The sequence below is a fragment of the Crassostrea angulata genome, chromosome 5 (assembly GCF_025612915.1).
Source record: "Crassostrea angulata isolate pt1a10 chromosome 5, ASM2561291v2, whole genome shotgun sequence".
Classification (NCBI taxonomy): Eukaryota; Metazoa; Mollusca; class Bivalvia; order Ostreida; family Ostreidae; genus Magallana; species Magallana angulata.
In genome coordinates, this window is record NC_069115.1 from 4,551,144 (window position 1) to 4,574,126 (window position 22,983).

Consider the following 22,983-nt stretch of genomic DNA (forward strand, 5'->3'; position numbering starts at 1 on the left):
ACCCATGTGGGTAAATCCTAGCCTAATGATGACCCTGCTTTGTTTAGGAGACTTTACAATTGCACAGAAAACATTTTATTGTTTTTATCCTAAAATTTAAAAAGCAATTTCCAAAATTTTAATGTGCATTTAGAGAAAAATACCAATGAAGAAATGATTTAAAAGTTGCTACTGTATACATGTAAGAATGTAAGACTGAATCTTTAGAATCAGGTTTGATTCGGGGGGTGTGGAGGATCAACATTTTATTTTATTAATTTATTATCAATTTAAACTTGAATATTAGTTATTGATCACCACGTAGAAAATAAGACTTTTGATCATAGGTCAATAAAAATATTTGGCAATTATGCAAGATGTAATGTACTTTTTTTTAATAAAAATATTTTTTAACCAGTTTATAAAACTTTTTAGACCCCAAATTATATTTTGATTTTAATAGATCATTCAACAATTAAGAAGAGTGTAAATGCAATGTTTTTTTTTTTTATTTTAAGAGAAAAAAACGTCATTTTATTTACAGTTAAGGAGAGATACATGCATGGATTAAAAAAATGTTAAGGGGAGAGGTAACAGTTATTTGACTTTGCCAGGGGGTTCTTTCGAGGCATATTTTTGGCAGTTTTATAATAGCATTTAAAGAAATTTGAATTTTAGAGAGGGATCTGGACCCCCTGACCCCCCCCCCCCCCCCCCCCCGATCCGCGCATAGGATAAATATTAATTTTCTGCTACTATTTGACTAAAAGGATTATCTTTGATTTTTCAAAACCTTTTTGCACATCTATTGGACAGTCCATATCATATCCCAATATTTGATGCATTAATTCATTATGTATATATGAGAAGTTCTGGGATCTATATTTTTTAGGAGTGATATACGTTGATTTTCTGCTATTATTTTACTCCCTGGATGAAATTAAAAAAAATTAAAACCTTATTTCACATCTGTCGGACAGTCCCTATCATATCATATGATATGACGTGTCTATTCGAATTCATTTAATGATATGAGGAGTTCTGGGATCTAGCCTTTTTTTGGAATGATAAACGTCACTTTTAACTATTATTTGACTCCCTGGGTGATTTTCAAATTTTTAAAACCTTATTGCACATCTTTAGGACAACCCCTATCATTTACCAAGGTATGATATGTCTATTCATTAAGTATAGGAGGAGTCCTGGGATTTAGGATTTTTTGGAATAATAAACGTCATTTTTCTGCTACATGTACTATTTGAGTTTCTGGATGAAATTTAATATTTTAAAACCTTATTGCGCATCTATAGGACATACCCAATCATATCCAAAATGATGATATACCTACTTCAGTTGTTTTAAGAGGAGTTCTGGGATCTAGCTTTTTTAGGAGTGATAAACGTCAATTTTATGCTACTAAAAGAAGTCGTTTTTCAGCTACCAAATGACTTCCAGGACAAAATTGAAATTTCCGAACCTTTATTGCGCATTAGATTATACGGTTCATTTGAAAACATATTCCAAGAGATAATTTGACTATCGTTGAAAATAAAGGTGTTCGAGGAAGAAGGTTTTTGGTGAAAAAAACGTCATTTTTTACCAATCAATTTATTCCAAGGACTATCAGAGAGTTTTATAAACCTTTTTACAAAACAAAATGCCAACCCAAATTATACTCCACAGGATCATTTTGCTGGTTTGTAAGATGTAAAAGCAGTTTGAGAAAGTAAAACGTGACAGACGGACGAACGGAACAGGAAAACAACAATATACCCGAACTTTCTTTAGAAAGTGCGTGTATAATAATATTGTTCAAACTTGTTTTTGTCAAAGATACAACTTAATTGTTGATCTTTATTAGTAAGTTTAAGTAAGTAAAGTTATAACACATACATGTATAATTTAATGTGTAAAATAATTTATTAAGAACATCATTATTACAACAAATATTTTCAAGTTAGATTTGACATATTGTCATGACATTAATAAAGTGGAAATAATGCAAAAGCTAAATCAATTGAATACATGATTAATGTTTATGTTCTAATTCTAGTTTTGATATTTTACTTCTGTCAGTCCTTGTATTCTGTACATCTAAATCTATACATTTACATATAAAAAGGTCTCGAATGTGTAGAAATGCATTTATAGGAAACTTGGTCATATCAATAAACATACATTTTGTGCAATGAAAGCCCTATTATCATCAGTAAGTAACAAACATACTTGTACAACAAAATGTATTTAAAATACAATATAGTAAATAAGAATTATAAAACTTGGAAAAATGCTTGATAATTATTATTCAGTTTACAAAAATAACGTCGAGATAGGAACGAGGTTAACATAAGTCATAAAAGTCATACAAAGTCATTATATTATGATAGTATCATTAACATTTACAACACAATCGCAATGTAAAATGTAATATTAAAACAAAACTTAAAGTGGGTGCAGCTGATTTTCATCACTTCTCATTGTGTCAGAGATTTGTTCATACGATGAGCGTTTGCATTTTTGGACGAACACATAAAGGACAAAACCAAAAGCTATAAGCAGGAAGACGGAGAGGGAAGTTACTTCGACTTCAACCGCCGTGGTATTGTCGGGAGGTTTTGGCTTTATACAATGTCCACAACTACTAGGTGATTCTTTAAAATTTTGTGTATTTGTAGTTGGGTATTCACCTTCTTTTGATGATTTAAGATTTTTTGTACATGCAGCTGGGTATTTAACTTTAATTTCAATTGATTGAGCTGGCAATGGACAGTCGATAACATCAAACGTTTTGCTGAAGCAGATCCGTATTTCAGACAGCAATGGAGTCTACGATGTAAAGTAATTTTTTTGATTTCATTATGTTTCTATAACAATGAGTTTTGAATATGTTTCATATATACACAAAACCAAAGTTCCGAGTGTTTATCTAGTATACTGTATTAACTATATGAAATAAAGACACTTATTTGTCTTGTCGTCAGGATGACTGATTTTCACTTATATTTAAAGGGGGCATTGTCACGATTTTGGTCAAATTTTGTTTTTATGTTTTTATTATTTACAATGCTTTAGAAATGCATTTCTAATGAGCAAATTTAATTTGAGAGTTATTTGTAGAGTTATAAGCAAGATACAGGGCTCATAATTCTTTGTCATGTAAACAAGGCTCGTGCCCTCTTTTTGTTTACATAGGTTTAATATACCAGTAAAAAATCTTTTTCCAGCTTATTTGTCTTTTTATTTATTTTAAGCATAGATAAACAGTTCTTTACGTTTAACACATTCGTTTAAGGTTTAACACTGAAATATTTACTTCAACGTTCAAAATATAAACAAGGGCTTTGTTTACATAGCGAAGAATTTCAAGCTCTGTAACTCGCTTCTAACTCAACAAATGAAACTCAAAATTCTGTTGCCTTTCTGAAGCATTGTAAATATTAAAATCGGAATAATAATTTTTGACCAAAATCGTGACCATGCCCCTTTAAGTAGTTAAGAACGATGCATTGTTCTTGGCCTCTGGTAGCGACCCGAAGCCTTGACTTTTGCTCAATATCACAAACACTTCCAGTTTTGTTGAAGTTCGCTCAAATCACGTTGCTGATAGAAATGACTTTACATATTTAGAAGAGAAAATATCTATTTAGATAACGCTTTCTTTGGATTGCTAAATATTTAAAACAATGTCGAGGACAAAATAAACAGCAATTTTAAAGGGAGAACAATCTTTCATAGTAACAATCCGGAAACCAGTATTCCAAGGATTCTGGCTGTTTACTTAATGCTTAGTTTGGCCATGTTAAATGGGTTTTTTTTTTAAACTATCACTTTAAGTTGCCAATTATAATAAGCACGCGCAGAAAATTACCTATGTGGTATGTAGTCATTTCGTCACCAGTAATAGATTTCGATCGGTATTGTCTTATTTATCTGTGTCAATAATTAGAGGACATATTAGTTATCAGATATAAATATTTAAAATTTCATTATTTTATTTTGTATTTTTAAAGTTATTCTATTTTTTAGGTTGAGCACTCAGAAGTTTTGTTAAGTGTACTTTATTCTTAATGCATATTTTTATCAATACTTACACATCTGTTTTTGATCCAAGTTATGTACGATTTATGTCCGGTTTTCAGTTTCATGGCTGACTGAACTTTATTAATCTATAGAAAACACGACTAAAAAGTCAACAAATAGTATCACAAAGTGATGTATTTACTCCATAAACAATGGCACAGTCAGACATATGCACAGGATATACATGTAATAACGAATTAAATAAAACAGGCTTAAGCAATTGATCTTTATTTTTGGATGTTTTAACATGAATCTCAACGACATTTTATTGGTTGTTTTATCAGATACAAAATCTCCTTATACATATATATTTTTTTTAATTTTCACTACTTTTAACCACCTGGAACTAAGACAGAGATAACACGTATAGTTGATCTGATTTTATGATAAGATTAATTTTTTCAATGAACCGAATACTCAATTTCACTCAATTTGTTGTTCCCCCCAAAAAAAGGCTGTAAGAACTGTTTGGCTTGGGCTGACTTGCTTGTCATCAATTGTTGGGATACTTACAAAACAGGAGAACTTTTCATTTATTGATGAAACAAAGACATGCAAAAATTGTATGGTACAAAAAGTTTACAAACTTTAGTAATATCATTAAATAATTTAATTCTGGTTGTAACACGCTTTCTGATTGGTTGAAAAATTTATTTTATATCGTATAAAAAATGTTGCTTACATCATAGTAAGACTAACGTCAAAAACGTATCAATCCTCCAGACGTTACGTTTGAATTTTGTACAGATTGATGTCATTTTATAGATCATATGGCTGTTTTTATCAACAATTGATAGCAAAAAAAATTAATTTATAAAGAATGAATTCAATATTTATGAGTTTTTTACGATATAAAATGGTTTGGAACAGTTTACGCTTTTTAATTAACAGCTTCGCGGTTTATAAAGCGTAAACTGCACCAAACATTTTATATCGTATAAAACTTATCAATATTGAATTCATTCCTAAAATAAACTTGCCAAAAAGTTTAACAATTATAGTAATATCATAAAATGAACTTGCTGTATATGTGTTGAAGTTGTTTTCTGTTATTTTTTCCTTCGAAAGGATACTATAAGTAAAAACAGAAAGATATCTTTGTATCCAAGGAAATTTGTGATGCATGCAGAAGCAGTTGCCTTCTTTTAAAATATGTTTGTATCATAAAATTGTATTTGAGATTTTTCAAAAACTTTTCTTATCAAATAAAGAGTTTTACAAATAAGAAGGTGTAATCATATAAAAAGTTACCCGGTTACGTTATACTGTTCAGCCAATTGTAAGACTTTCTTAAAATATTTCAAAATGGTGTTCACTTCTGCAACACTATATGCACATGAGCCATGCTTTCTCCACTCGTAAGACCTTTCAATATGTACAAGAATATTTATAATAGATATGTTACAGAAATGGTATGTGTGTTCTATTAAAAAAATGTCTTTCATCTTTCTTATACACGTACGAACTAATAGTTTTTGAAGATTTATTTAAAAATGATTTTATTATTGATATTGTACTAGACGTTTTAAACTTATTTTTGATTGTTTAGAATAGGTATAATGGATTAAAGGTAATTAAAATTAAATGTACAGTTATGTTAATATGACTGTTTTTTACCAGAAATCAATATTTTTTTTAGTTAAGTCCAGGTTTGGCCAAAACTCGTCCAATGATTTCTCAATCGTCTACAAAAACAGGGTGACAAATGTATCAAATAGTTTTCGCATTTACAAATTGAAGAGTTTTCAACCATATTTGTAAAAAGCAGCATTCAAAATTGAAATAGTGTTAGTAGAAGTGTTAGCAGTAATAGTAGTAGTAGAAGTACAAAAGAAGAAAAAGTATCATTAGTAGTAGTAATAGTTGTAGTAGAAGTAGTAGTAGTAGTAGTAGTAAAAAAGAAATAGTAGTAGTAGTAGTAGTAGTAGTAGTAGTAGTAGTAGTAGTACATGTAGTAGTAGTAGTAGTAGTAGTAGTAGTTGTAGAAGTAGTAGTATGAGTAGTAGTAGTAGTAGTAGTAGTACATGTAGTAGTAGTAGTAGTAGTAGTAGTACATGTAGTAGTAGTAGTAGTAGTAGTAGTAGTAGTAGTATGAGTAGTAGTAGTAGTAGTAGAAGAAGTAGTAGTATGAGTAGTAGTAGTAGTAGTATATGTAGTAGTAGTAGTAGTAGTAGTAGTAGTAGTAGTAGTAGTAGTAGTACATGTAGTAATAGTAGTAGTAGTAGTTGTAGAAGTAGTAGTATGAGTAGTAGTAGTAGTAGTAGTAGTACATGTAGTAGTAGTAGTGGTAGTAGTAGTAGTACATGTAGTAGTAGTAGTAGTAGTAGTAGTAGTAGTAGTAGTAGTAGTACATGTAGTAGTAGTAGTAGTAGTAGTAGTAGTAGTAGTAGTAGTAGAAGTAGTAGTATGAGTAGTAGTAGTAGTAGTACATGTAGTAGTAGTAGTAGTAGTAGTAGTAGTAGTAGTAGTAGTAGTACATGTAGTAGTAGTAGTAGTAGTAGTAGTAGTAGTAGTAGTAGTAGTAGTAGTATTAGTAGTAATAGTAATAGTACATGTAGTAGTAGTAGTAGTAGTAGTAGTAGTAGTAGTAGTAGTAGTAGTGGTAGTAGTAGTAGTAGTAGTAGTAGTAGTAGTAGTAGAAGTAGTAGTATGAGTAGTAGTAGTAGTAGTAGTAGTAGTAGTAGTAGTAGTAGAACATGTAGTAGTAGTAGTAGTAGTAGTAGCATTAGTGGTTGTAATAGTTGTAGCATAAGTAGTAGTAATATTAGAAAAAAAATAGTAGTAGTAGTAATACAGTCATTTCATGCATATCTTTTACAAATGTATGCTATGCTATGGTATGCGATTTTAATGATATGCTATGAGATTTGTATGCTATGCTATGAGATTTGTATGCTATACTATGGGAAATTGATATGAAGGGCTTAATGATATGGTATGCTATGCTATGCTATCGTATGCTATGAGATTTGAACAAAAACGCCTCCATACACAGAAGAGTTCCACACATTTCGAAGTAAAATAATAAGAAGCCAAAGTTTACCACAAATCAATTATGTAAACATTTGTTTTTTCAGATAAAAGCATTTAAAACCGAGTTAAAAGAATGTTGTATGCTATGCTATGGTATGCTATGGTATGGTATGGCGGATGCGATTCTATGAGATTGTATGCTATGGTATGAGATTCCAATGATATGCTATGAGATTTCAATGCTATGCTATGAGATTTCAATGCTATGCTATGCTATGGTGTATGTTGTAAAAGATATGCTTGAGCTGACTGTAGTAGTAGTAGTAGTGGAAGTAAAGAAGAAGAAGTATTAGTTGGAGTAATAGTAGGTGTAGTACTGTATATTCCTTATTTTACGCAAGTACTTAATCCCGCGATTCAGTGGTTTTCCATCAACGCGCGAGAACATAAAATCGCGAATGCTGAAATGTTATCATTGTTTCATGTAGTTCACATTTGTCCAAAAACTAAAAGCAAGATGTTAATGTTTGGGAGATGAGCTTTTCGCGATTTTACGCGGAATATAATTCCACGCGTTTAATTAGGAAGTTACAGTATTGTGAAATACATGTGGTTGTTATATGATGTAAGTAGCAGTTATAGAAAAGGTAGAATAAAAAGTACACTGAGTCGAAGTTGTATCAGCATAAGTTAAAGCAGTTGTAGTAGTGGTTGTAGTAGCAGTATTTTTATTACTCATTTATTTTTAACGGTTTGAATGAAATGATGCAGAAAATACAAAAATACCGTTATCTGTGACCCATCAAATGTGTTGTTGCAGTAATCCGGATTTCTTCTATTTTTGTTTGAGGGCCTGCATGTTTTCGTAAGATTTAATATACGTGATATTGCAAAAAATTAACAGGTCATCAAATTTTATTATTTTAATTTTAATTTTATTTCATTAAACTATATTCATTATCATCATTTAATTATAAGGTTATGTGCCAAACGTTTAATGAAACAACTCGTCATTTTTTAATAGCAGGTACGGTAGGTTCTGATGATGATATACTAGTAGTCAACATGGAAAATGCTTACATACCATAATCCATGGATTGTCCAAATATGCTTCTGGTAACAATTCTGAAAGCATTAATATCAATAATATCATTTTTTTTTTCGAATAAATCCGTGATTGAGAGAGCCTAATAACTTTAGAACTTACATTCAATCCCATTGCTCTATTACGATAGAATATGTTCTAAACAATCCATGATGAAAAAAAATCTTAATCATACATACAAGGAATTGGAACGGTTTACATTGTTAGAAAAAAAAATAGTTTTTTACAAGTTGATAAATAAACAACCATGCAAAATTGTAATTAATTAAATGTAATATTATAAATTTTTATTAACATACCGTGTTTTTATCGCTGCAGTAGGTAATAGGCCATTGAAATGCCAGTGTAAAATAATCAAATGATGCTGCTTCTACGTGGCTTGGTTGAAGTAAGAGAAATGAACATAACACTATGAGAATGTTACCACTAAGTAGAAAACAACGGAAATCAAAACCCGCTTTTATTTTATTTTCTTTTTTAAGAAAATTGTGACTATTCTCTCGTGTTTTACTATTTTGTACACTATTTTATATAATACTACAGTCAGTATAAGCATATCTTTTAACAACATACACCATAGCATAGCCTAGCATTGAAATGTCATAGCATTGGAATCTCATATCATAGCATTCAATCTCATAGAATCTCATTCGTCATTACATGACATAACATACCATACCATATATACAACATTATTTTAACTCGGTTTAAGAGGTTTTTATTTGAAAAAATAAATGTTCACATTGCAGATTTGTGGTAAACTTTGGCTTTCTATCATTTTACTTCAAAATTTGTGGAACTCTTCTGTGTATGGAGGCGTTTAGTTCAAATTTAATAGCATACCATATCATTAAGCCCTTCATTTCAATTTCCCATAGCATAGAATGCAAATCTCATAACATAAACTTGTAAAAGATATGCAAGAAATGACTCTAGTACCCCCGAATACATTAAAAAAAAAACAATTATATCCAAGTACATTGCCAGTGAAAACTTCACATGATCATAGAGTAAATAATACTTACCTACATTCTAGCAGAAAAAGGACTGAAAACAGTAGTCTAAGTGAAAAAGGTAAGTCCATCCCTTGTAAACAGCAAAGTCTGCCAAACAAATGAATATTAATTTATATTTCAAAAGCATATTTTTTGGAAAGGATGGGGGGAGGGGTTTTTCTTTATATATGCATAGGAATTTGTTTTAAAAATCTTTTAAATTGATTCATTTCAAAAGGTTTTAATATTGTTACGATTATGCATTATGACCATTATGTAAAATTGGAAAATTTTGAATAAAGGAAATTTAAGTTATAATATTAATGCATATGACAGAGTTCTACTGTTGTATTCAAACTTGTATTCTGCAGGTCGGTAGCCTTATACCCACTAAACGATGGATTATCTGAGGCAAAATTTGTTTTCTGATGAAAGTTGGAGGATTGAATAAACGTCGAAATCTAATATTTAGTAATATACATGAGCTTTCGAAATGCCATGTTCCTGAAAAGTATAGGAAATGCACATTCGACCAAAAAATCTGCACTTGTTTAAATATAAACATGCAATCTTAGATTCTTGTCAGATACACAAATGTGAAAAGCAAAAGCAAATAAATCCATAAATAAATAAATATTTTTTTTAAAATTTAATTTGTGAAACATACTTTGTAAATGTATGATATCTGTGTTTTCGATAACATAGAAAAACCACACTGTAAGTTTACCTCTGTTGGTGAAAACTATTTTAAGATATACAAGTCGAAGCTCTATTTCGTATTTATTGGTTCTTGATACGACGTTTAAACCAATGTAATATCGTATAAACAACTTTAGAAACATACCTAGAGGTAACAGGCATCACTTGATTTTGCTTATTGCTTTATCAATACTTAAACACTTTTCAGTTGCATGAATAATTATCTCCGGCTTTGACAAATGTGACTTAGTACCAATACTATTACAAATATATATATATATATGTCCTAACGAAACAAAATTTGACACTTTAAAATGTATGCTCAAGTGTCTATCGTAAATTCTAACTGTCAGATATCATTTGACATGACCATTTTAAATAAATTAATAAAGCTACGTGAGAGACGTAAGTTTCATATTCTTTTTAAGAGAAATCATTGCAATCAGAAAGTTTAGATACTCTTAATTTATTTATATTTTTCATTACTGCAGTTACAAGTGGCTATATACATTTAGCTAAGATCAAACACATTGAGATCGTGATGATATAGATACAGCTACTGAGCAAGGCAAAAATGGTGATATGTGGTGATAACGAACAGTGTTCAAAATCAAAATGATCTCAAAAATGTTTTTGTGTGTGTGTGTAATAATCGCATCTAAAGATTCTAACTACAATTAAGCAAAACCATGCTTCATTAAAATTTGCAAAATTATAATAACGAATATAGGAATTAGGTTGTGACTATCTAGAAAAAAAACCAAACATAAAACAAACGAGTGAGCAAAAACCAACAGACTTAAAGAGACAGTACGGCGCATCTTATCAAACAACTGACTTAAAAAAAATTTCCGATCGGGTTCGGTATTTTTGTACTACTCATGAATGTATAAACTTTCAGATAATTACAAAGTTCTCCATGCAATAAATCTAATTATTTCTTTTAAATTGATAATTACGTATAACCTATTACATATTTACATCGCAACGTGTTCGGGGTTCAGCCTTCTATACTATTACGCATGCGTATTTACTGTAAACAAAACACATGAATCTCTTGGACGGGTTTGTTGATAACAATATGTCTTTTTTACTTCTCATAGGTAATAACTGTTCAAAGTTTTTAAAATAACCACAATTTTAATTTTGTAAGCATGAATTTTTCGTGTTTATCATAGGAGTTGCTACAACCTAAATTTATTTTTATAAATGAGGCTCCCTGAGGGTTTATTTGACATATTTATGTCTATTCATTTTAAAATGAACCTAAATTGGTAAACCATTTATAAATTATCGAGTAAGTAAGGATGTGTTTCATTTAGAGAATCGCTTTAACCTCGTTTACCATGATGACCGCAGTGGGACGAAGATCTTGTAGTTTTCAGCACGTGTCAATTACTGTCAATCAAAGTCCACATGGTACAAATAAACGATATAAGATTATTCCGGGTTGTACGACCCTTGAATTTCTGGAAGTTCATAATTACGTTACGTTAAGTATGTGAATGGGATTTTCATGTATTTCAACTATTACAATCAACGTTATTTCTTATTTCCTAACGATACATTAGGTAAATCTGAAGTTATTCAAACATGCGTTTTCAGCTGTACTGTCTCTTTAATGAACGATAATTATTAGTTGGAATTGGTTATCAAACAGTGGCCTCAATAAAGAATCTAAAAGCAGGGGTGTTTTCTGCCTTTTTGTTGACAATGAATTTTAATGATACATCCAATAGGTTGTACGTTGAAATTCATAATCCAAGCACTACCCCTGACTTTCAATGCAGGGTTCGGAGCAAGCGTGCAGTAAACAAGCTGTATATAGACGTTAATTTAACGTGGCTTGCGGGTTTGCTGACGTCACAATAGAATTTGACATTAAAAGTGCATCGTGTGTACAAGGACAGTTACATTACCAACATTAGCAGTAACGTTATTTATATTGAAATAAAAAAAAATATTATTTTGTATACACAAACATTTACTTTGATGTCATTCAAATAAAGGATATTCAACGAATAATGATATATCATAACGTTTCAGAATGCAAATCTAACTTTGAACTAAAATACTGGGGGTTTTCAATTTCTGAAAAAATAAATACAATTAAAATTGTTTTTGTGGAATATAAAAATTATGTCATCTTTTGAATAAAATTGCGTCATAATAGAATCCTTCAAAACCTTTTTTGCAATGAAGTTAAAAGGAAGATTTCTTTCTGAAAAAAAAGGACGCAAGTATCAATAATTTGGAATGTAAATACGACTGATTAGTAGGCTTTTTGTTATTTTTAATAATAATTAGACGATATTTGAATTGAAATCGTGTATGAAACACTATTCTTGCAATTAAAAATTTGATTCTATTTGCTGAAGATTAAAATTTATTAGTAAATGATTGAATACGATTTAAAATATATTCTTTAAATAAAATTTGAATTTAACTTTTTTCACAATTAAATTAAAATATAACATTTAATTCCAATGAAATACATTTGTTTTACTCTATATATAGTCATTCAGCGGCAGCTTTAAAATTTAAATGAAACCAACAAATTGTAATTTGCTAATTGCATGCTTCAATTTGATTTTCTTGTTGTACAATGCACATCTATTTGTTCGGCAAACAGATGCACGGAACTTATTAAGTGTACTGTCGCGATAAAGATATAACGTTTTATGAAAATTTCAAATCTTTTAAGCTTTTTTGAGAAAAATTGACTGCGAACACAAATCATCTTCATAATCATTGTGCTGAGTAGAAGGAAATTCGTCTGGTTTGTTTTAAAGTTATAAGTATGGTTTTGGAACGCGGTTACCGGCAAAAATGTAAAATATTGCTATATATTTACATTGTTATTGTCTTAACCTGTGATAAAACTACGTATCGATTTTGTACTATAAAACTCATAACTTCAAATGAAGCCAAATTGAGGCATCAGCGGGGTTTGCTTATTTACATTTTTTATATTTAATCGTACGATGGTTTAAATTATATAAATACAAGATATAAGGAATCATTCTTTGAATATTATGAGGTGAATATTTTGGTCGGGGCGTGATCAAATACATCAAAGCCCGTTGGGCTTTATTGGATTTGATCACTCCCCGACCAAAATTATCACCTCATGATACTTAAAGAATGATTCCTTATTCCTTATATATTACATTGAAATGGCGTCACTTCTGTTAATCGACATTGGTATGATACGATATCATGATATTTAGGCTGGCGAATCTAATTAAAATAATCAGGAATAAACCTTTGAAACCAACTGATTCAACAGAGAATTTTTCAGGGTAGGTTGTCTCACAAACAGTAGACCCGCGAGCTACCTTAAGGTTTACATTCTTCAAATTTTACTTTACAAATTGTAAGTGATAGATACATTTCGATTTGTGAGTGATAGATGTAACGTCAGCTTAATTTTTGATGAATAAAAATGGTAATTATTCATTATAGAATAAGTGTATGTTTTTTTATGAAAATTATTTTTAGTATACATCTATGACACTTTATCACATGTTTGTTTAAATTTGAAGTGGATACCATCTATCAAACAGTTTTCTGAAAGTAAACTGCAATGACGTCCTTATCGGGAAATCGATATAAAACATATGATCTGAAGCTCCTAAAAATCAGTAAAAAGGTTAATGCCATAAAATCATCCACGTATTAAATTTTTCAAAGGAACATATCAAAGTGTTCGTATGAGATCCCGCTATGTTTGATAAAGATTATGTTTTGTTTTTGAGATTCGCATGTACTATGGCAATATGGGTTTTTTTTTCAATTAAAAAAACGAAACTGTGGGTCATAAATGAAACAAGAAGCAGAATTATCCCAATAATTTATGCATGTTTCAAAGCAAACAAATAAATGGAGGAACATATTTTGTCTCTAATTTTGATCATTAAAGATACCGGTTAGTAGCATTTTGACATTTACCGTTTTATAGTAGTACCAATATTTAAAGCGAATAATATAATTATTATGTATACAAGAAGTAATTTGCCACAAAATAGCAATTCTATTTGCCTTTTCTATCTGCCTTTGTCGTTTCATGAAAAAGAAAATTGGTAGAATTGAATTCAAGATTCAATGTTGTAAAGGTATCATATGGTATTTGAACGTACCCTCTAGTATTGGTATTTTGATCAATAATGCCGTTCTTATAAAAGGATTCATAGAAATTGACATGCACACCAAAGCAATGTATATATTTACAATGATCGTACCTTGATTTAGAATTTACGATGATATTTTTCTTCCAGAAGTTTTAAGATCTTTCCAATATTATCACAAGTAACAGTCACTGATATTGGTAGGATATTCTTGTCTTTATATATACCAGTAAAACTAAAACATAAGTGATTAATAATTGACTGTTCCGACATCGAAAGTACATAATGATTTCATTTTATTTGAGGACGTGGGGGGAAAAAACCATGAGACACAATACACTTGTTACAAGTAATAAACATTAGAAAGTTTGCATATTATACACACTTAAAACAAAACAACGCCTACATGAATATGTAGTTTCCCTCTCAAGTTTTTAAGGTAGACCCAGCCTTTATTTTGATTTCTGTCAAAGCAATCCTTTTTTTTTTCAATTTGAACAGTTCAAACAGCTTATAAACTTACTAAAAAGGCCAACATATTTATCTCTGCGCGTTCATTTTCCTACAGTAAACTTCAGCTCACAATTGGTCTAAAAAGTTAACATCAAAATGTTAAGACAATGAAGCATGATCTCATAATATATTTATTTATGCAAACAAATACATCATGTTAGGTTATGATTTAAAAAATCTACTGATAGTCTTATTAAAAAAGACTTATTATAAAAAGTCTTATTGATTTTTTACAGAAAATGTTTAAAAAAAATCATGTATTCTTCATTCAACCTTCAAAATAATTAGCAAAAATTCATATTTTTGGAAATTTCTCAAAAAATATATTGTTTACATAAAGATTTTACTAAACATTTATTCGGAGTAATGTATTTTGTTAACAAAAAAACAACCTTGGTTTATCAAAATTGAATAGCTACTTCTGGTTTAGTACTTTCTTAAACATGAAATGTGGTCATAAAGAACAATGTTCCAAAATCAAGGTCCAAAGGAAAGATACAAAACAAAAGCAGAGCAAACACGGACCTCTTAAAAAATTGAGATAAGATCAGGTGTCATGGAGGAGGGGGCAATCTCGGCTGACCGGTCATACTGGAAACATCCGAAGACAAATCGGTGATTTATAATGGCCTAATAATAAGTATGAAAAACGTCAGTCAGCATTCGACCTAGCATAAGAATGTATTTGATTACAAGGACATTGTATCGACCGTAGAATATACGAAATGATGACTTCAATCGAGAATGTTGATGATTTTATTTTATCAATTTGTGTGTCAGTTGCTTGCCTCGTTTTAAAAGTTATTCATATTTAGTGCATGTCCTTGCGTATCGAATCAACTGAGAGACAACAACTCCATATGAAGGTATGAAGGAATATTGCTACACACGTGAGGAAAATTGACTTTAGAAAAATTGAAATCATTAAGTTTTGTTGTTAGGTTACCATTAATGTTTTTTTCTAATAAAACATCTACTTATGAAACAGATGACTCGGACTTGTTGTATCTTTTATTTCAAGTTCACATGTATACCCTCATATTTAAGGATATGGTTTTTCTTTTCTTTCCTTTTTTTGGCAAACGTTGGGAAAAATTAAATTGTACCAAAGAGACATGATCTTACACTTCATAAAAAGTATTTACATATCCAAACTGTATTATACAAAATAAAAAATAACTTTGGTCCTAGCTGATAAAACCGTAAAACTGAGCAACCCCCCCCCCCCCCCCCCCCATTTTCCACCAAGATTTTAAAATATTTATGGTTTTCCGCTCCTATTAAAACATATGAGTTATAAATTATATTTGTTCTGAAGCCATCGAACCATACTTTATCCATAATTTATCACGCTGTCTAAAAAAAACCCGGACGATACAGGTTTTTACTGGTTATTGTTAATCGCATCCTTACATCATTGTGCAGGTTCTGTATATGAAACAAGCATTCTGAGAGTATTGCATAAGCAATACACGTCCCCTACCGGTTTGTAGAAATTTGTGAAAACAATGCACTGTTATGCAGAATATCATTTCTTACCGTCTCAACAGACCAACCCGATAACGAACCCGATTGTAATAATACAAAAAACCCTGTCGATTAAATTTGCATCACAATGCTTGATACTATTTTACAAAACTTATTTGTTTGTTAGAAACAATAAAAGGAATGGTCCAAGTAATATAAATGCACGATATTATTACTAACAACACACTTTCCTCGTTTATTTGACACACACCGAGCCCGATAACGAACCCGAACATTAAAAAAATGGAATATAAAAAATTAATTTTCTTGAAAATATGTCAACCAGACGCTACAAAAGTGTAAACTTGATCTGTAGTTTGATATTTTGAAGCTGCTCAGCAAGTTTCATATCATTCGTCCAACGCATAAAGAAAAAAACAGTGGAAAACTGAAGTGGGACAGACAGACGGACGGGCGGACGGACGGACGGACAGACAGACGGACGGACGGACGGACGGACGGACGGACTGACGGACGCAGAGGAAAGCTATAGTCCCCTCCGGTGAAACCGGTAGGGGACTAATAAGAACGGATACATCAACTTTACCTCATTGACATTTCATGATCCGTTTTACAATCACGGGATTTATTTGTAAATTATGTAACATAGACGCTCTTACACTAGGCTCTGTCAAAAGATGGAAACAATTGCTGCGCAAATGTAAATTTTACTCCGTCCTGATTAACAAACCGTATCTCTAGATACATGTACTAGTACTGCCCATGTCGCTAAGTTTGTTAAACACTGGTTCAAAGAAAAACTTATTGCATTACCTTTTCCTCGTATATTGTCGCACCACATTTCACAATAACTCTCCTCTAAACCGATCGAAACTATTTACCCTTGGAATAGATCATGTTCAACAGGTGTCATATCGTTTCAGTTAAATTGATCCATTGACGTTTTACACATTCATTTAATTGCAATTCCAAATAAAGTAGCAATGCATTTTATAGTTTTGTATTTAAAAAAAAGAATTTTAGGATAAGATATAAAAGGTGTATAATAAATGATACAAGTTAGTCCATGTCGAAAAATAATCCACTTGTTTCATGTATATCAAAAAGAAAACTTTGTCTAGCATATTATGCTCTATGCTCTATGCAGAGGCACTTTGTTTTGTAGATTACGCCTTGTCAGATAAAACCCACCTTGTCAGTAAAACGCTTGTCATGTAGATGCCGCCTTGTCATGTAGACGCCACCTCGTCATTAAGACACCACCTCGTTTTATATGGACGCAATTTTTTATAAAGCCGCCACATTGTCAATAAGAAGCCAATTTGTTGTAGATAGACGCAAATGTATCATGTAGACTATACTTTGTCATGTACATCGCGCCTCTTTATGTAGACACCATATTTTCATGAAGTCGCCATATTGTCATAGAGAAGTCTACGTCGTATACTGGCGCCATTATGTCATGTTGACTTTACTTTATCATTTAGACGCCACCCTGTCATATTGACGCCACGTCACTTACCATTTATACGTCTCCTTATCATTATATGAACATTTGATGGAATCTGATTTTATCTTTATTGTTTCTTTTATTTTGGTTGCTTTCTGGAGTTTTTAACCTCTTATACAATTTCAACATAAAACATAATGGAAAAATATAAATCCTATTAAAAATATTTATGAAAATAAATACAGTAATACGAGGGTTGTCCCAAAATAGCGTAGACAATTGGCGTTATTCAGTTAATCGAAGACAAAGGAAGATGAAATTTGTGCCACAAAGGTTTCAAGAAAGTTGCATTAAAATAATGTTTTAAAATCGAATATTGCTTGAGATTAAATTAGTTAAATGAAAGCATGTTATATCAGAAATTCGACATGCGGCGCAATGTCAAAAACAAAAAGTTAAAATCTACTTAATGAATTGAAAATTGGGCAGAAAAGTTCTTTTCGAATGAAAAAAATTCAAATAAAACATACACTGATATTTGATAATAGTTCTATTATTTACTCAGAAAATGTTTTGGCTATAACAAAACTTTTAAATATTTCATAGCGCGTTTTGTGACAAGTTGAAAAGATATCTGGTAATAAAATGACGTTGTCAGCGTTTAAGGCGGCGCAGCAGTAACTGATACAATTTTGTAAAGACCATGAAAATAATCCTGAGCGGTTTTGGAATTAAATGAAATTAACAAAATCGATGAGATATGCGTTTTGTGAATAAGTAGTTAAACAACATTGAAAATATTTGAACAAGTATGAGACAATAAGTGGAAAAAAGAAACCCCGAACGATATCAATGGACGTCAAAATGTTAAACGACACATTTCGGTAAGACGGACGTCAGACAACAAGTATTACAGGGCAAGTTTGGAGCCGACACATCCTTTGTACTTAGAAAATGTTTAAAAAAAAACAAACTAGAAATATTTATTGAATGTGCACGCAGGGTACATGTTCAAAGATAATATATAATCTAAGACATTTTTGGAAATAAAACGTAAATGTTATTGTAAACGATGTGGAGGGTTTAGCAACAACGTAAAACTGGAAATTTTCGACGTCGCACATTGCGCCGCCTGACAAAACTTGATGTTACTAATTATTCATTTTCTCGAGAAATAAATAAAGTACAGATTTGAACTTTTCAGCATTGTTTGCCAAAGAAAGAAGTCTAATGAAATTGCAGTGAACAGATTATAAATTATGTGTCCTGTCTACATTATTTTGGGACAACCCTCGTATATATGTTAAGACAACATGATGACAGTCTAAAATTTATTAAATTTAAAAAATGCATAACCCTTATGTTTATGATTAATTTTGGTAATTTTGTCTGTCTTCTACTTTGAAGTGAAACTAAGATGCATGTGATATTAACGACGGAGGTGTCACTGTTTTCAGAAAACGGAAAAAAAACAGCTCTATGATGAGTACTTGACGATATGCATGTGATATCTAGTTGTGTCATTACCTCATTCTTTAGGTGAAGTACGTTAAGTAGATGGTTCACGAGTCGATACAACAACTCATTTGTGCAAATTTGTAATACATTCTAGAATGAGTCACAAGACAAACAAATGCCCAGATTCGAATCATAATAGGCATATAATTGTTCATCTAATTTTGATGTTAACCTGGTGTGAAATAATATATCTAAATTAATTTAATTATTCTGCTATAGGTAAAGTGTATTTGTATATACGTATAAAAACATTTAGGGATGATCTTTATTTGAACATCTTTTAACTAAATTGAAACAATTTTACCTAATCAAGACAATCAAACATTCTTCGGTTTAGGTGATATGTATCAGGGTAGACATAAGGATTATCCGAACAATATGTTATATAAAGCTGTGTATTAATAGTTTTGTGACAACAGAAAAAAACTCCAATGTCATTAGAATCAACACGCGCAAAATCTCTCTCTCTCTCTCTCTCTTTCTCTCTTTCTTTCTCTCTCTCTCTCTCTCCTTCTCTCTCTCTCTCTCTCTGTGTGTGTGCTCTGTCCCAAATAGAAGTCGGTTTTCAGGAAAACAGTTTATTCAGCAGACAGATCAAAGCAATGCGGTAAAAAGCATACAAACATAAATGACATGTATTGCCTTCCCTAGAAAAACAATTCATCAAATCTTACACATAGAATGAACTAGAAAACTGACCAGTCAGGAAGGGCCCCGCTATGACAATTAATATAGAGAAGTGAAAAAAACTTTGAATTCCATCCTCTTTATATTAACAATGATGAAAAATAAATGCCCGGCATAAGATGTAAAGAACTGCAAAATATATAAGGTAGTAAAAAAAAATATGAAAATTATAAATAACAACTGTATTTTTAAAATTTCAAGATAATTCCTGAATGTCCAAAAACTCTAAATAATAACCTTGTATCTGCATAAAACAGGGATAACCTCATGTCTTATAAAAATCAAAGTACTGAAGTACTGACAGGAGTTGATTTTATCGATTATCAATTATTCCCAATCAACGATATGTGATTTTGCATGCCAAGTAGTATCAGTAATCGAAATATTTCTGAGAAATTGTATGTATCCAGGCAAGATTGAACTCTTGTCTTGTTCAACCAAACGCTCGACTGTCTCCGTTTTTCTCTGACAAGCAAGAGAGACTCTGTTTTGTCGGATATTAACGGAGACAGCCAAGCGTCTGGTTGAACGAGACTACATTGAACTCTAGCGTAGGAATACATACGACTTTAAAAAATATCTAAACTGTTTGTACAATTTAAAATCTTTATTATTTTCATGGTATTTATAAATATGTTTTCCTGAAAAACAATGCTTCAGAATACAAAGCATCAAATTTATCAATTATTTTCAAGAACTAAGTGTTGTCAGCGGTTTTTGTGCTTGATTTGTGCGTAGGTCCAAACACTGTTTCACTTTCGTTTTGCCCGAGTAATTGCATAGGAGAGTTGATTAAAATCAACTCCCAAAAACTAAATTAAATGTGTATTTAAAAAAGATTTAAACAGGTGTTTTATAAAATGCAAGCCCTCAGTGAAAGCAAATACATTGTATCACCCAGGGTTGACCTCAACTTCAAAACAAACATCAGTTGCAGACAAAGGTGTTCATTAATCTTCATATGACAGATAGAGATAAGCCTCTAAATTTGCTGCAGCAGGCAAGATAATTAATCCCAGGGGATTAATTGTTCTGCTCTCTCGTCCTTTTTTTTCTAAATTTACAATAAAAATTTTTTTTTCAGAAATGACAGAATGGGGTTATTATCTGATTACCTGTAAAAATTAACAGCATTATTATTAAGGCAGAAAAAAATAAAATAAATAATTAAAAAATAAAATAGTGAAAAAGGATATATTAATATATATCTTGGTTTTAGAATTCAATAAAATTATCATAAATCATTGTGTACGGTATTTTAACCAAAATAAAGTATGAATTTTATATTCTAAATCCATATTTCAAAGAATGTACACAATACTACACATCATTTAAAATTGACCTTAACTTCAAAACAAAGTTCATTTGCAGACACAGGCAGTGCAGTAATTATTCTCAATGTGACAGATAAAGATAAAGCTTAGGATTTTCTTCCTGTGGAAGGTTAATTAATCCCAAAGGACAAATATTGCACAGCCTTCCAAGGATACAATGGTAACATTCTCAGCAGTTATCTCTCTTTGCCCATTCATTCTTATGCATAGTTAAGGAATCTACCCCACCACCCCAGCTCCAACCAGAAGACATAGAGAACCAAACTTAGCATCAAAATATGTATTTCCGCCTTTTGAACTACCATACCATATTTGAACTTGATTGGGCAACCATAAAAAAAAGTTACTAGAAAAAAACCAGAAAATTTGTGGACGGAAGAGTGACAGACGGACAGACAGAAGGACGGACGGACAGAGTGATTACTATAGGGCACCCGCAAATCCTTGCGGGGCCCTAATAAGGCACCATATATTAATGTAAACTGGATCATAATTGACAAGAAAATAATGAGTAAAAAAGTAATCAATTGACGTTATCAAACTGACACTATATATGTAATTATCAAGTTCAATATGTAGAGTTGTTGACAAAATGACGCACCATACTTGAAGCACATGGTAAACTAAAATCCATCGATAACAAGAATATGCAAAATTAAGCATAGTTGACAATAAAGACAGATGTTAATCATATCACTACAAGATTAAATATGCATGATTATAAAAGTCAAAGCACTTACACTGTCGAATCCAAGGCTTACAAAAACTATTGCAATCTAGCCGTGGTGAAAATGGCGCAGTATTCAACAATAAACAGACAAGTCATACATAAAATCTTTCGTACGAAATACATGTAATCAAAAAAGATACACAGGAGACAAAACTTTCTCTCTCTCTCTCTCTCTCTCTCTCTCTCTCTCTCATATTTAGTCTCACATTTTTTTAAAATTAGTTATAAAATGTCAAATCAAAGTCAATTACAAGATTTATTAAGATTTATTATTAGTTATCAATACTTATATGCCCTGCACTGCATTCCCTGGAAAACTGACTGATTTCCTGCAAAACAGACTGATTCCTTGCAAAACTGAATCACATTTTTAAAAACTTCCTTTTACTCATGATGTTTCAAAACTAAATTACAGTATAATTGTCAAAACTAAATTACTGTATAATTTCTTTCGTTAGAATAGAACATTCTCATCATTATAAATCTAACATGCACAGTACAATGTATCATCTTCTAAGACTTCAACATTTTTAATTCATTTTTTTCCTATTGCATTTCTTATACTATCTCCTTAGATAATGATTTACATAACAAATGTTGTTGCAATGAAGGCAACTTTAATTTATTAGAAAAGGAAATCGTAAAAAATATAAATAAAAAAAGGTTATCAGTACGTAAAACAAATGACATATCTCTTATATAACGTTCTTTATAAACTCCAAGTTTTCATAATAATCAGTGACAAAGTCCAGTTGATGTAAGTATTCATCTCTCGTTCGATTAAAGAGGAGTTCCTCCATGCATTGTAATGGAAAAGTTTGGTTTTCTAGGAAAAACTTGTTGGCGAAAAATTCTGGTCTCCTTGCCAAAAGAGGAAGATCTCCAATCCCGAATATACAAATCCCTCGCACATAGTGGCCAAAGCAAGGCCAATCTCTCCAGTTCTTAAATCGCGAGAGGAATGGTTTTTTTATGTAGTCAGTCTCTGGGTCACCTTAAATAATAAGAGTTACTACATTACACTGAACATCACTGTATGATCAATATTTGTTTTATTCACAAGAGTCGATTTAATTAATGTGTGTGTGTGTGTGTGTGTGTGTGTGTGTGTGTGGGTGGGTGGGTGGGTGGGTGTGTGTGTGTGTGTCATTTACTATGTAAGTTATTCATCAAGACGGTAAATTTGTTTTCCTAAAAAATCGCAGTGCACAATTAAAAGATATATCTCTTGTACAGACATCAGCGTAATATCATCCGCAAATAGCATGTTAAGTGTTCTGCGAACCTGTAAAATGACTTATTGCG

General features: G+C 31.1%; 1 protein-coding gene across 1 annotated transcript; it reads right to left on the minus strand.

Moving 5' to 3' along the window:
* Positions 1-1,880: 1,880 nt before the first annotated feature.
* On the minus strand, positions 1,881-21,775 carry LOC128185693 (ribonuclease Oy-like). Its single transcript, XM_052855321.1, has 11 exons — positions 21,689-21,775; positions 14,073-14,193; positions 9,163-9,240; positions 8,437-8,515; positions 8,117-8,157; positions 7,819-7,885; positions 5,677-5,744; positions 5,311-5,424; positions 5,083-5,131; positions 4,071-4,145; positions 1,881-2,805 (listed from the first exon to the last, which is right to left on the minus strand). Exons 3-11 carry the CDS (start codon positions 9,219-9,221, stop codon positions 2,422-2,424), a joined length of 936 nt encoding a protein of 311 aa, XP_052711281.1. The 5' UTR covers positions 9,222-9,240; positions 14,073-14,193; positions 21,689-21,775; the 3' UTR covers positions 1,881-2,421.
* Positions 21,776-22,983: the final 1,208 nt, after the last annotated feature.